This window comes from Artibeus jamaicensis, unplaced genomic scaffold, assembly GCF_021234435.1.
Source record: "Artibeus jamaicensis isolate MK-2021 breed Jamaican fruit bat unplaced genomic scaffold, CSHL_Jam_final contig_469, whole genome shotgun sequence".
Classification (NCBI taxonomy): Eukaryota; Metazoa; Chordata; class Mammalia; order Chiroptera; family Phyllostomidae; genus Artibeus; species Artibeus jamaicensis.
The window spans coordinates 1511982-1524665 of record NW_026521847.1 but is presented as its reverse complement, the minus strand read 5'-3'; the positions used below and the strand labels follow the sequence as shown (position 1 = coordinate 1524665).

Below are 12684 nucleotides of genomic sequence, written 5' to 3'. Positions count from 1 at the left end.
ACTGGGCGCTGGTTCCCCTACAATGCACTGGTGGAGATCTCTGCTGTTTCTCTTTGCTCCATCCCAGAGCCTACTGTACCACTGCTGTCTCCCTACCGTCTGGTTCCTCCATGACCGTTGAGGTTTCTGGTCTCTTATTTTCATATATGCTTGGAAACTGCTGGCTTGCTGGTTTCACCTCCTCTGATCGGACAGGTTTCTCTCCCTTTTGTAGTAGGAACTGGTATCTGCTCCGTCCTAGTCCATCGCCATCTTGAAAGCCCCTCTCAAGGTAAAATTTGTCTCCACTGTTGGTGTTCACCTTCTGACTTCTTTCTGGATCTGTCTCTGGTTTTGTCACTGCTCCAGGTCATACTGTCTTACTCTTGAGGGGGTTCAGGGAAAAATTAAAAACCCATTGGTGGTTGTTAAGCCTGCACAGCTGGTTTTGCAGATCTTCCCAGCTCCTGTTGGTAGTTAGGGGTTAGGCTCCATTTCTCCAGTGGTTTGGCAAGGAAGTGGGCTCAGTCTGCATTAAACAATCACAAGTGCTCAGTTTCCAGCCCATGTCCTCAGAGCACTGTATGACCTGCACTCTCCACTCTGTGCCGTTGTGCTGGATTTGTGTCAAAAGACCACCTCACTTTGCATCCCTTTGATCCTTCAGTAAGGTGCACTGAGTGGGAGCAAATTGCACTGACCACAGTCCTCTTTCTTTGATGGCCAGACAGCTGTGTGCATGGTCCCCAATCACTGCACCTCAGTTCCCCTTTTGAAAGTAGTCTCTTTGGCTTCAGTTTCCCATTTGAAAAGTCTTTTTAGGCACCACTGGCACTCCTCCACTGCCTGACTTTCCACACACTCCAACTCTCTGGCAAGTTCAGAGTCTGTCTCAGACATGGCCAGTCATGGTCTACCTCTTCTCCCAGCTCCAGGTGCCGCTAGGATTTCCACCCCACCTCTGGCACTGTCCCAGCCAGCTGGCAACTTACAACCTGGCCTGGGTGCACTGCCAGCTTTTTTATATCCTGCAACTTTGCACCTTCAAGTCTCTCCTGTGGTGAGTCTGCCATTTACCAGCTGTCAGAGTGAAGGGAGCTGCTATGCTAACTATCACTGATGTAGCTCTCTTCCCATGATTTCCCTGCAGCAGCCTGTTTTCTGGCAACACATCCAGGGAATTTCCCTGTCCCCATCTGCCTATGAAACCTCCTTACCACACATTTTGAAGCACCCTCTGCACACTTTGGCTTCCAAACTTCATATCAGTTAAAATTCTGTTGGCTGATCACTTTGTCCTTCAGAAGATCAGATAAGTGTTCTTGCTGGATGCACAAGCAAGAGAGCTCAGCTCCCACCTACTTCACTGCCATCATCTCTGAGAAAGATCTTATCAGAGGGACAATAATAATCACTGAACATCAACGTCTCTCAAAAACTCAGAATGGCTCTGTAGTGAACACACCAGTGTCAATCAAGGGGCAGAGGGTATCAGCATCAGAAGGGTTAGACCTGCCCACGTGGCCACGGAGAGGAGCAAAAGTCTCTGACCTGGGTTGTACATGGCTACAGGATAGTCCAGCCCCTATGCTCCTTGGACCAAAGTTCCCCTCTCTACTAGGTCTTGACCATACAGAAGCACTGTTACATAATGATAATGAACACAGACTTGAGAGCCAGACCATCTGAATTCCAGTGTCTGTTACTGTTTCAATGTATATCATGTGTTACTGCTGTGCTAGTCACTGCTTCCTGGCTGAGGACGTTAGTCCACATCCATGTCTCAGTTCTCTCATGTATAAAATGAGGATCCTAATGATAGTACCTGCCTCCTAAGGTTGTTGTGAGGATTAAATGAGTTAAAATGTAAAATATTTACTGCACTGACTGGCCAAACTGAGCTCTAGATGTGTTTATTGTTTTTAGCATTTTAAAATCTCCAGTTCTCACTTTGAAACCTGTTTATGTCCCTTCAACATTCTGACCACCTCAACTATAACTGCCCACAAGGTCAGGCTAATGATGGAAAATTTCATTTTCCTTATTTACATGTCTGCTCTATTTTCTATTACTTGAACTAGCTTGAGTGAGTCTCCGTCCTTTGTACTAGAAAGAGCTTCTACAATGTAAGCTGTGGAAAAATCTTACGTATAAACTTGTGGCTGTCACAAGTATGCACCACTGCTTTGGAATCTTGGAGAGGGTGATTGGGAGCATGGGGCCTCTAGACTACAGCATTTCCCTTGGGAGGGAGCCTGAGTCCAGACTCTGTGACAGGCTGAGCTGCCTTTTCTTGAGGCCATCATGTTTGGGGATCCATCCACTTCCCATGAGCTGACTCCACACTCCAAAACAGGTAAACTTCAAATAAAATTATCCTATGAAAGGAGCAGGTGCTGATGAGCTAACATGACTATTTTCTGAGTGTAAGAAATATAAATTGTCTTTCTGAATCCAAGTCACTCATAGAATGTGGCCAGCATTACAATATTCACCAAGACTCACTAGGACCCACCAGGAACACAGCAGTGCAGCATCATGGTAAAAAGCTCAGGGTAGCCCTGGCTGGTGTAGCTCAGTGGATTGAGCCCGGGCCTGCAAACCACAGGACTGCGGTTCGATTCCTAGTCAGAGCACATACCTGGGTTGCAGGCCAGTTCCCAGCAGGAGACTCAAGAGAGGCAACCATACATTGCTATTTCTCTCCTTCTCTCCTTCCCTTCCTCTCTAAAGATAAATAAATAAAAATCTAAAAAAAAAAGCTCAAGGTAGACATGGGTTAAAATCCTGGTTGCATGATCTTGGCTGAGCAAAAATCCCAACTCACTAGGTGTCAGCTTTCTTAACTTTAAAATGGGGGTAATAATAGAAGCTACCTCATACAGTTACCTACATTGGGTGACATAATGTGTGTAAAGTCTTCCAGCTGGTCATTTTAAAGGACCCAGCAAAACCCAATAAGAATAAACAAAGATACAATCCACTTTTTGGTGATATCTGAGATTTGAGGGCTTTGAATATGTTTCATCATTATATAGGGGTGTGTAAGAATCTAGGTTTTTTATATAAAACATTTATATGAAATATTGAGCACACCCAGGAAAAGCAATTTAGGCCCCCTCTAATTCTGGCTCCTGATCTTCACATCTTTTCTACCTGCCAAACTGAGGATGAAGAATAGAACTTCCCAAATGACCTCTAAGTCTGGGCCTCAGAATGCTGTGCCCTCTCCCTTGAAGTTGCTCCTTGGGTGGTTCACTCCTCCCAGGAGCCTCAGGAGAGAGATGACAGAACACTTCAGTTTATTTCTGATCAGAACAAACAGATAATTTTAAAGAGATTGTCTGTGAAGATGTTTAAGCAAAATAAAAGACAATACCAACAAGAGTTAGAAAATAAAATGTGTTATGACAATATTTTTATTGTGCATAAGATTTAAAATCCCACCTTGGGACAAATAAAATCATGTTCCAAATTTTAGGCAGCCATGTATTAGTGCTCATCCCTGTCCCAGAATCAGCACCAGGCAAAGGGATTTCTGGAGTCACCAGTACTCATTAGTTTCTTCACACCACATGTGGTCAGTTACAACCTCTCCCAATACCACCTGGCTTCCTATCTCTCCTACAGCTCTTCACTCAAATGCATACATCTCCGAATCCCAATTCTCTTCTTTCTCCCATCTCACCCCTCAAATGCCACTTCTTGTCCAGCCCTAGAGGAGCCTCTGTTCTTTGGGTTAAAGGTCACAGGTCAAATTCATCCCCCTGCCTCCACCCAGCACAAGGGTTAAGATGGTGCTATTTCTGTTCCCACAGCTGAGCTGTATGAGACCCATTTTTTCCCATCTCATTCCTTTCATTTCATCCCGTGATCTCAGGTGGTGATCAACAGGTAAGGAAAAGGATTTTCCCCAAGGGTGGAATGTCATCCTTGGGTTATGGTTTATGGCCATGCCTCCTTTGTCTCCCTCCCACTGAGGTCCTACATCTTCCTCTCAACCAGAAGTGACACCACTGGGAGGAGAGAGGCATTGAGTCTGGTCAGGGATAGGGATGGCAGCATGTCTGTTCATGAGGACAATGGATATGACCCAGCGTCCTGTAGGTTATAGATCCTGCAGGTTCTGTCATTCCTTCTTCCTAAGATGCTTCCTCCCCACTTTTCCTCATTCATCACACTCATCTTTTAGACTCACTTTTTCCAAAAAGCCATGCCCAACTCACCTTCTGCTCTCCAAGATGGATTATGCTCCCTCATCTGAGCTTCCCTTACACTCAGGTCACACCCCTATCACAGCACTCATCACGTAATAGTATAATTTCCTGTTCTTGTCTCTGTCTCTTCCTATGAGCTCCTACAAACAAGGGAAAAGTTTTTTTTTCTTCATTTTCATGTCACCAGTGGCTACCATGCTGCTTGGTTCATAATTAGCACAGAATAAATGTGTCTTGAGGATATGAGTAAATAAACCCTATTATTTTGGGATGAAAATAAGATGAAGAGAGGTGAGATACCCTACTTAAGATTGCAGGATTGGTTGGTTACAAGGCTGGGACTAAAACCCATGTCTTCTAGCTACGCATTTCGTATTCCTTCTTTTACACAGCTCCTTCTGCACTGGTGGGGGTGGGGGTAGAATAGCTGGTAGTGGTACAAGTCTCTAGACCATCTACTGAGCAGTGAGCAAATGGCTTGATCTGTAGATTGAAGGTCATCCCAGTTTGTCCTTGCTGAAGTCCTGACTCCATTATATCATCTAAAGCCATGATATCTGTTTCAAGTCTACCAGGTGACCCAGTCCATACAGTCATTTCTTTAAGTCTTGTACCTAGAGGAAGCTAACTTCACAATCTTAGGAGCTCAGGAAGAAACTGGACCCTCGGCCCCAGAGTCCAAAGAAGGGGAACACCTTCTGGGTGAAGGAGGTAGTGAAAGTGTAGATGGGTTCCCGGGTAACATCATTGAGAAAGGTTACCCAGCCCACTTCATAGTCAAGAGACACCCTCACCTGTCTGGGCTGCTCCTTCAGGGCAAGCCGCGTGGGAAAGGAGCCAAGGGCTGAGACGAAGCCCCATGCCAGCCTCATGGCCCACACCCCCTCCTCTGGCCTCAGCCGAAGCTCTCCCTTCCGCTGCACGTCCTCACTGACCACACCTATGGTGCAGCTGCCACCATGAGCCAAGTCTACATTCACCACCCATGTGTGTCTTCCCCCTGTGAAACCATCGTGGGCCAGGACACAGGTGACCCGGTCAAAACGCTGAGGGTTGTCTGGCGAGTTCTGCCATTTGTAGGAGAACCGAGCCTGCTGGTGGTCATCAGACAAGAGGAGCTTGGGGTGGGAAGTCTTGGGGTCTAGAGAGATATGAGCTGTAGGGAAACCAAAAGGAACACAGATGTTAGCAGACATGTTATCTCCTTCAAGAAAAGCCTAAAAAGTCCCCCTGGCACCCACCTGTTAGTGCTATTATTACCAACAACGTGCCTAAGCAAACCAGCACCTGGGAACTTATTAGAACTGGGCTATCAGGCTTCATGCATATCACCTGAACTGGAATCGGTATCTTTAATGAGGTCTTCAGGTGATGGGTGTGCATGTGAAAGCCCGAGAAGCCTGCCCCCAAGGATGAGTCAGCCCTGGTGTTTTTGCTCCTTCATTCTGCCGTTCTGTCATCTGGAGGAGGATTGATGCCCACAGCTCGGCTGCCTCCTCCAACCTCATGCTGCTGACACTTCTGCCCCTCTTCTGTATCTGGTACTTGGGGGACATAGATGCTCCTTTTTCTGTCCACACCTACGGTCATTCAGACTCTGCTCCTGGCTCACCACAGGTTATTCTTTCTGCCTCAGTAAATCAAAAACCTTCAGGGTCTGAGGGCCACTTTCTAACAACAAAAACTTCTGCAAACCCCTGCACATTGTGACTTTTAGTACCCATACATTGAGACAAAGTGATAAATTCAGATATGTGCTTGGTTCGGAGAGTTCCTTCCAACAGCTCTGTGGCTTCTCAGGGTCTTTGGCTGATAGTGAACAACAGCCTTGAGTGGGGTCTACTCTGTTCATTTCTTTCCACACCAGCTGCCCTCCTTCTGACAACTTTGAGGGAGTAGGGGCAGCTGACCATGGTTCTAAGAGTGTGATTCAAAACCCAGATCAAAGCTTCTGTCATCCAGGACATCTTTCCAGATACACCTTGTCCCATTTTGATTTAATCTTTCTACCCCCTCATCATGTGTAGATCAGAACAGGAGCCAGCTGTGTGGAAAGTGTGTGTACCTGTCCTTTGTTCTCTGGCAAGCCTTGCAAAGGTAATAATATGTATGTATTTATGTGGGAATGTGTGTACATATGTGTGTGTATAACCCTTTCAATTTTAGATTCCTCTCTCCCTCCCATCCAGATATAGACTGCTTACCTGGTTCATAGTCCAACTCAAAGCAGAGTTTTTCTGTACAGAGGAAATAAAGCAGGATGAGATTTCACTAGTCTCACGAAATCATAGAACAGTTAGTGATGAAGAAACTGAGTCCCAGAGAAGAGAAGGGACAGAGAATAATGAGAGCTGGAACCCTCCAGGCCAATGCCCTAAACTTGAGCAGGTTTAAGTTTAAGACAACACTGGTTTCTGACTCAGTTGACCTGGATCAAACTGAGCATTTGCATGTGTAACAAGCCCACAGGGGCTGCTGCTGCTGCTAGCTGGGAGCCCACTTTGAAACCCATTCCCCTAACCCTAAGCAGGTGGTGCCCTGTCTTGCTCACCTGTGTCCTCAGTGCTTCCCACAGAGCCAAGGACATAGTAAATGCTAAAAAAAAGTACCTATTTAATGAATGGATACATGGGCTAGGTTATTTCTTCTGCTTGGAAATTTTTGAGATAGTCAAAGGACAGTCCTCTATTAGAATAAAATCTCTCACTACCAGGTCACTGGGAATGCTTGCAGGAAGTGAACTTGTGGAGAGAGTGCTTCTAGGGGGACACTTTTGTGGGTGGGTCTTTTAGAAATAGGTGGTATCATTCATGATGTCATATGTGTCACAAGTAGCTGCTGGCAAAGAACGACATTCCTGACTTTCATGTCAAGTCCTCCACACCATCTCCAACCACTCCCTGTTCCAGAAAAGGGGCACAGTCCCCACAGGGTAGTCTGGCTCTGAGAACCAGAGTAACAGGGAAATGAGGCAAAGAGGAGAGAGGAAGGTCAGCATTTTTTTTACCACAAGGCAAAAGGAAATAGTGTTGCTGATTATTAATTAACAGTGTTCATCATCAAAAACTTATCATGTACTACAAATGCTTCTGTGGATTTTAAAGTTATTGAGAATAATAGATTTTATTAATCATTATTGTTCTTATTGCTTAATGCCAATCAATCAGATTTGTGTGTTTTTCAACACAAACTGTTGTGTTTAACTGAGTGTTTTTACACTCAGTTTTTTTCTATAAATCTTCACCTTTATTATTTATTTTCATTGTCACATCATCCCAATAAGCAGATTTTATAAAGATCTGCAAATAAGGAGACCAAGGCACTGGAGGGTACAAGCCTTTTGGAAGTGCCAGTGCTGGGCAGCAGAGTATAGGGCTGCACCTACAGCCAGGTTTCATGCCCTGTGGTATGTGCAGGCCTGGGAAGCGCTTACCCAGAAACAGCTTCATCTCCCTTTGCAGCGGGAAGACCTGATAGGGGAAGTCACGAATCCTCTGGCCCAGCTCAGGGGATACAGCCTCTGGTTTCCGGCACTTTCTAGTTTCACATCTAGGAGCACAGAATGACAGAGTTGGGCATTTTCCTCCTTTGTGATACCTCCAGGCTCAACCAGTCACCTTATTCTAACTGGGCATGAAGGTTCCAGTTCCAACAGGATGGACCCCATTGCCTGCTCTTGGGCAATACTATGCTGGCATGTGTATCTACCACTGTATATGGGAATGCATTTGAGTAAGTGAAAATGTACCTAAAAATTTTATCCTAAATATGAGACTGTCATAAATTTGTATGATACTAACTGGGCTTGTGGTGCATGAGTGTATGCATGTGCTTATGTGGGAAAGGAAAACTACATCACTTACCTTATTAGAGTGCTTCTGATATTCTGGAAGGAGAGAGAGAGAGAGAGAGAGAGCGCAAGGTTTCAGTTTCCATCTTCCTCCTCCCACTTTTCTTTTTTTTTTTTTTTAAGCTCTTGGTATATTTACACTCTTTTTTATTTTGTTCTTTTTTTTAATATTAAATTTTATTTAGTTACTTTTCAAGTACTTTTTTTTTAAATCTATTTCTCCCATCCCACCCCACCCCCACCCCCACCCCCCGTCCGGTCTCCCCCCTCCTTCCCATTCCCCCCCCCCAGTCCTCATCTCTGTGTCTTTCATACTTGTTCCTCAAAATCCCTCCCCCTTTTTCCCCTTAAGTTCCCTTCCCTCTCCCCTCTGGTCGCTGCCCACTTGTTCTCTATTTCAGCGTCTTTGTTTTTATTCTGTTTGCTTGTTTGTTTTATTCTTTAGCTTCCTGTCAAAGGTGAGATCATATGGTATTTGTCCCTCCTCCCACTTTTCTTATAACCATATTCTTAGCTCTGGGTAGAAAAAGGACACCAAATCCAGAGTCACAGCATTTTAGGCTTTCTGAGGCTTCCAGGATCATAGAGCCCAACCCCTTTAGTTTATAGATCCAGACGGTGAAATGAACTGCCCCTGCTGTCAGAGGCAAAGGCAAGAATCACTCAACGTCTCCTGATTGTTGGTCTGAGTGTCTCCCCCTAAATCATGCTCCTTTCAGATATCTTGTTGACACCCCAATATCTCTCCTGCAGTGGGAGGAAATGAAACAGAGCAGGAAGAACTTCCTAACTGGTGGGCAGTGGCACAGAGAATAGTTTGCCTTGGAAGTAGCAGCTGACATTTGCATAGTACTTGATGTGTTTCAAAGGCTGCTTTCATTTGCATTTACTGCTGGGTCCTCACAAAACCCCTGTGAGGTAGAAAAAGAAAATGTCTTCCTATTTGATAGATGATAGCATGGAGAGACACAGACCAGGGAAGCAAGGACTAGAACTCAGAACTTCTGGTCCTGTGACCCATCTTCCACTGACTATAGGGAGACCAGATGGGCAGAGCAGGGGCAGGTCTCACCGTCAGGAGCTCTGTGGCTGGCTTCTCCTTCTTCTCCTCCAGTTCTGCAATCAGCGCACTAAACCGGCACATCTCCCTATTGACCAGGACATCAAACTCATCCTGTTGCTTCAGGATGTCCCCATCCAGTCTCTCCAGCTGGGCTAAGAGGACACTGTGCTGCTGCTCCAGGACCTGGCTCAGGTGTGCAAACTCAGAGATCACTCTTTGTCTCTTGGTGGACACCTGAGTCTGAGGGGACCAGAGGAAAGGCCAACATGAAGTTATTCCTCCTCCTCCTTTTCCTCTTCTTCCTTTTTTTCCTTAGTTCATTCCCATCTCCCTCCTGGCCCAGATCCACATCCTCCAAGGTTCATTGGTAATATCAGAGTCCCCCACCCACCCAGGTCCCCAGGCAGACTTGGAAGGGCAGCATACTTCCTTTCCACCTGCCACACTACTTCTGGGAACTAGACTATCCAGCGTTGCCTCAGAGGAGACAGAGAAGAGGCTCTGGGGACATCCTACCTCCTGCCTTTTGCAAACTGCACATTATGTGCATAACACTGAGTTGCATTGCAGGCACAATCCCATTTCAGTCCTTATAGAAATGCCACAAGGTAGTGAAATTTTTTAATCTCCACTTCACAGAAAAATAGAAATAGAGAGTTGCTAGAAGTCATTGAGCTAGTTAGTGTCAGAGTCCGGATTCAAATTCAGAATGACATCAAAGCCCTATATGCTGTGCTGTCTTGGGTTCAGAGAGGCACTGGCCCCAGAGAAAGAGGAGAGGCCATGTAGGGAATGATGTCCTACCAGTAGGACTTGTATCCTTTGATTTTCTCTTGAATGAATCTCTTGAATCTCCTCTCTCTCTTTTCTTAGACACTCAAGACATTTCTGTATCTGTTCCTGGAAAGAAGGAACATAAAATATTTAAGATGGAAACATGGTTTGCTAAGGGTTGTCATCTTGTCCAACCCTCTGCTTCCAGAGAAGGAATGGTCCAAGGGAAGGAGCCAATCCCTCAGCCGACAATGCCTGGGCCTTAATTGTCCTTCACAGCTTACTTTCTTTGGGTCATTTTCCTCTGGCTTTTATCATCCAAGAATTTTGATCAGGGCTTTGGCCCTTTATCCTGTGTCAACACAGGCTGCAACTTGGTATTCCCACTTGAACCTTTCTTTCTTCAGGTAAAACATTGATTTATTTTGCCTTTAGTAAGTGGAATCTGGGATCTGTCCTGAGCTTGATGAGCCCTTCTTTGAAATTATTTCAATTTTCTCACATGTCCCAAAAGGAGCACACCCAAACAACCCCCTCTTGTGAATGGAATTGATTTTTTGGTGTATGATTCTAAAGGGGAGAAGAGACTTAGACAATACAAAGATAATCAGTGAACTGTTTTAAAATTGCTTGCTGTAGAATAGAGTTAGGAACAGGTACACACATGTAAATGTTTGCATAGGTAAATTTAAAAATACATATAGAACTCTCAACATCAAATACTAATTAATTGACATATATATCCACTTATACTAAAAATACAATATACAAACAACTAAAACTAGCACACACTCATTTAATGACGGATAAAATTATATACCACATATATTTTGCCTTCTTATATACAAATACCAATTCATTCACAAACATAAGCACTCAAACAGTAACATTTACACACTCAAATATTCAGCCCAAACACAGTGCACACACTGGTAAACATGCAAACATTAATACCTACCCATACCATATGTGCCATCATTGCCTCAAATACAAATTCACACATGCTCAGACACACACACACTCACATTTTGGTCACACATCCTTTCAACAAGTATGTACTGAGCTCCTCTTTTGTATTGGCCATAAGTGAATAACATACACTATGTATGCTTCAAACACAAACACAAGGTCTTCCATGCCAGGGTCTATTGCTTGGGTAATGACAGGGGTCAGGAGATAGAATTTGGCTCCATAGTGGCCCAACTAATCCAGAGCTCTGCTCTGATTCTTAGTCCAGACCCACCCTGGAAAGGCCCCAGTTAGCCCTCTCCTACCCTATAGGGCCTTGCTGCCTCCTCCAGGAAGCGCACAGTATGGGCTCGGTGCTCCTCAGCTTCCCGGCACACCACGCACAACTGCATCTCATCATCCTCACAGAAGAAGTAGACCTTCTCCCCATGCTCCTGGCAGACATTGTCCTCTGCGCTCGGCCTGGACACCAGTTTGAGGCGCTCGATATTCTCTACCACACTGGCCAGCTGCCAGTTGGGCCGGAAGCTCCCTGGGCGGAAAGGATCCTTGCAGAGTGGACAAGTGAGGGGTTCCTCGGGGTCTGGGCCTGGGATCTCACAGTAACGAGTGAGGCAGCCACGGCAGAAGTTGTGGCCACAGTCGATGGTGACTGGCTCCCTCAGGGAGCCTTGGCAGATGGGGCAATTGACTTCATCTTCCAGGCTGGTCACAGAGGTGGCAGAGGCCATGGTGCTGCTGTGTCTGGGACCTCCTCAAAATCACCCTCTCTGCTTGGCTGAGGAAGAAGGACTAGGAGAACAGTGAGAACATACATTCACACACACATCTGCACACAGCCAGGAACAGACACATCTTAAGTACACATTGACACCCTCATGGTCATACACACACACAAGGGCAAGGCACCCACTTGCATTTCTGGTGGCCAGAGTTCTGCTGTCCTCCTCCCAAAGGAACAGACACACACCTTCCAACAGCAGAGTAGAGAAATAGCAGTAGTGGTGGAGGAGAAGGGGTCACAGCATTGCAGAGATAACTTCAGTTCTCTCTGGACAAGCACACATGACTTAGGACAGGGAGTTCCTTCTGCCCATGCAGAGACACTCACAGCAGAAGTGGTGGTATCTCAACTGTTCACAGTAGAAAAGGATCATTCTTCTTGTCACAACAGCAGGGAGAACCTGATGCCACCCCAGTCTCCTTGCCCATGGCCAGCTGTCTCCAGGCAGATGAGACATATCAGCCAACCCAGGGGAGTATGGGGACCCAGATAAGGCGGCTGTGCCCAGAGAACACACTCAGGCTACTTTACCAGTGATGCCCTGACTGGCCTGCTATAGGCTTCCAGAGAGGTATCTCTGTGGGGGAAGAGAAAGATAACAGCAACAGCCTTTATGATGACTACATTCCTCACACTGAAACATAGGATCTTATTTTTAACTCCCACCTGCTATACTGCTATTAGAATATGATCTAGGCTAACCCAGGCTATTTTTATGGGTGGCCATAATTTGCACTCAGATCTGTGTGTGTCAAAGTCATGCTGTCTGGTAAAAATACAATGTGAGCCACATATGCCATCTAAACTTTTCTTATAGCCATAATATAAAATGTAAAAAGTGAAAATAATTTTACTATTTTATTTAGCCTCAAATCTATCATTTTAACATATAATCAATATAAAATCAGTATTAAGGTATTCTTTGAAATCTGGGGCATATTTACACAGACAATGCATGTCACTTGGTACTGGCCACCTCTCCATTTCTGTAGCCACATGTGGCTGAGGAATTGCTGTGACAACACAGCTCCCAGGGGGGCATGCTCCG

General features: G+C 45.4%; 1 protein-coding gene across 4 annotated transcripts; it reads right to left on the bottom strand.

The window, feature by feature from the left end:
* Positions 1 to 3378: 3378 nt before the first annotated feature.
* LOC119046327 (tripartite motif-containing protein 10) lies at positions 3379 to 12049 on the bottom strand. 4 transcript variants are annotated; one of them, XM_053667403.1, is made up of 8 exons: positions 11964 to 12049; positions 11158 to 11644; positions 9914 to 10009; positions 9119 to 9349; positions 8060 to 8082; positions 7630 to 7745; positions 6401 to 6433; positions 3379 to 5352 (listed from the first exon to the last, which is right to left on the bottom strand). In XM_053667403.1, the coding sequence occupies exons 2-8, from the start codon at positions 11581 to 11583 to the stop codon at positions 4835 to 4837; spliced, it is 1443 nt and encodes a 480-aa protein (XP_053523378.1). In that variant the 5' UTR covers positions 11584 to 11644; positions 11964 to 12049; the 3' UTR covers positions 3379 to 4834. The 4 variants fall into 4 exon arrangements, with proteins under 4 accessions (XP_053523378.1, XP_053523377.1, XP_036997200.2 ...); XM_053667402.1 differs by having other exon boundaries at positions 11823 to 12024; XM_037141305.2 differs by having other exon boundaries at positions 11766 to 12023.
* Between the last annotated feature and the right edge of the window lie 635 nt (positions 12050 to 12684).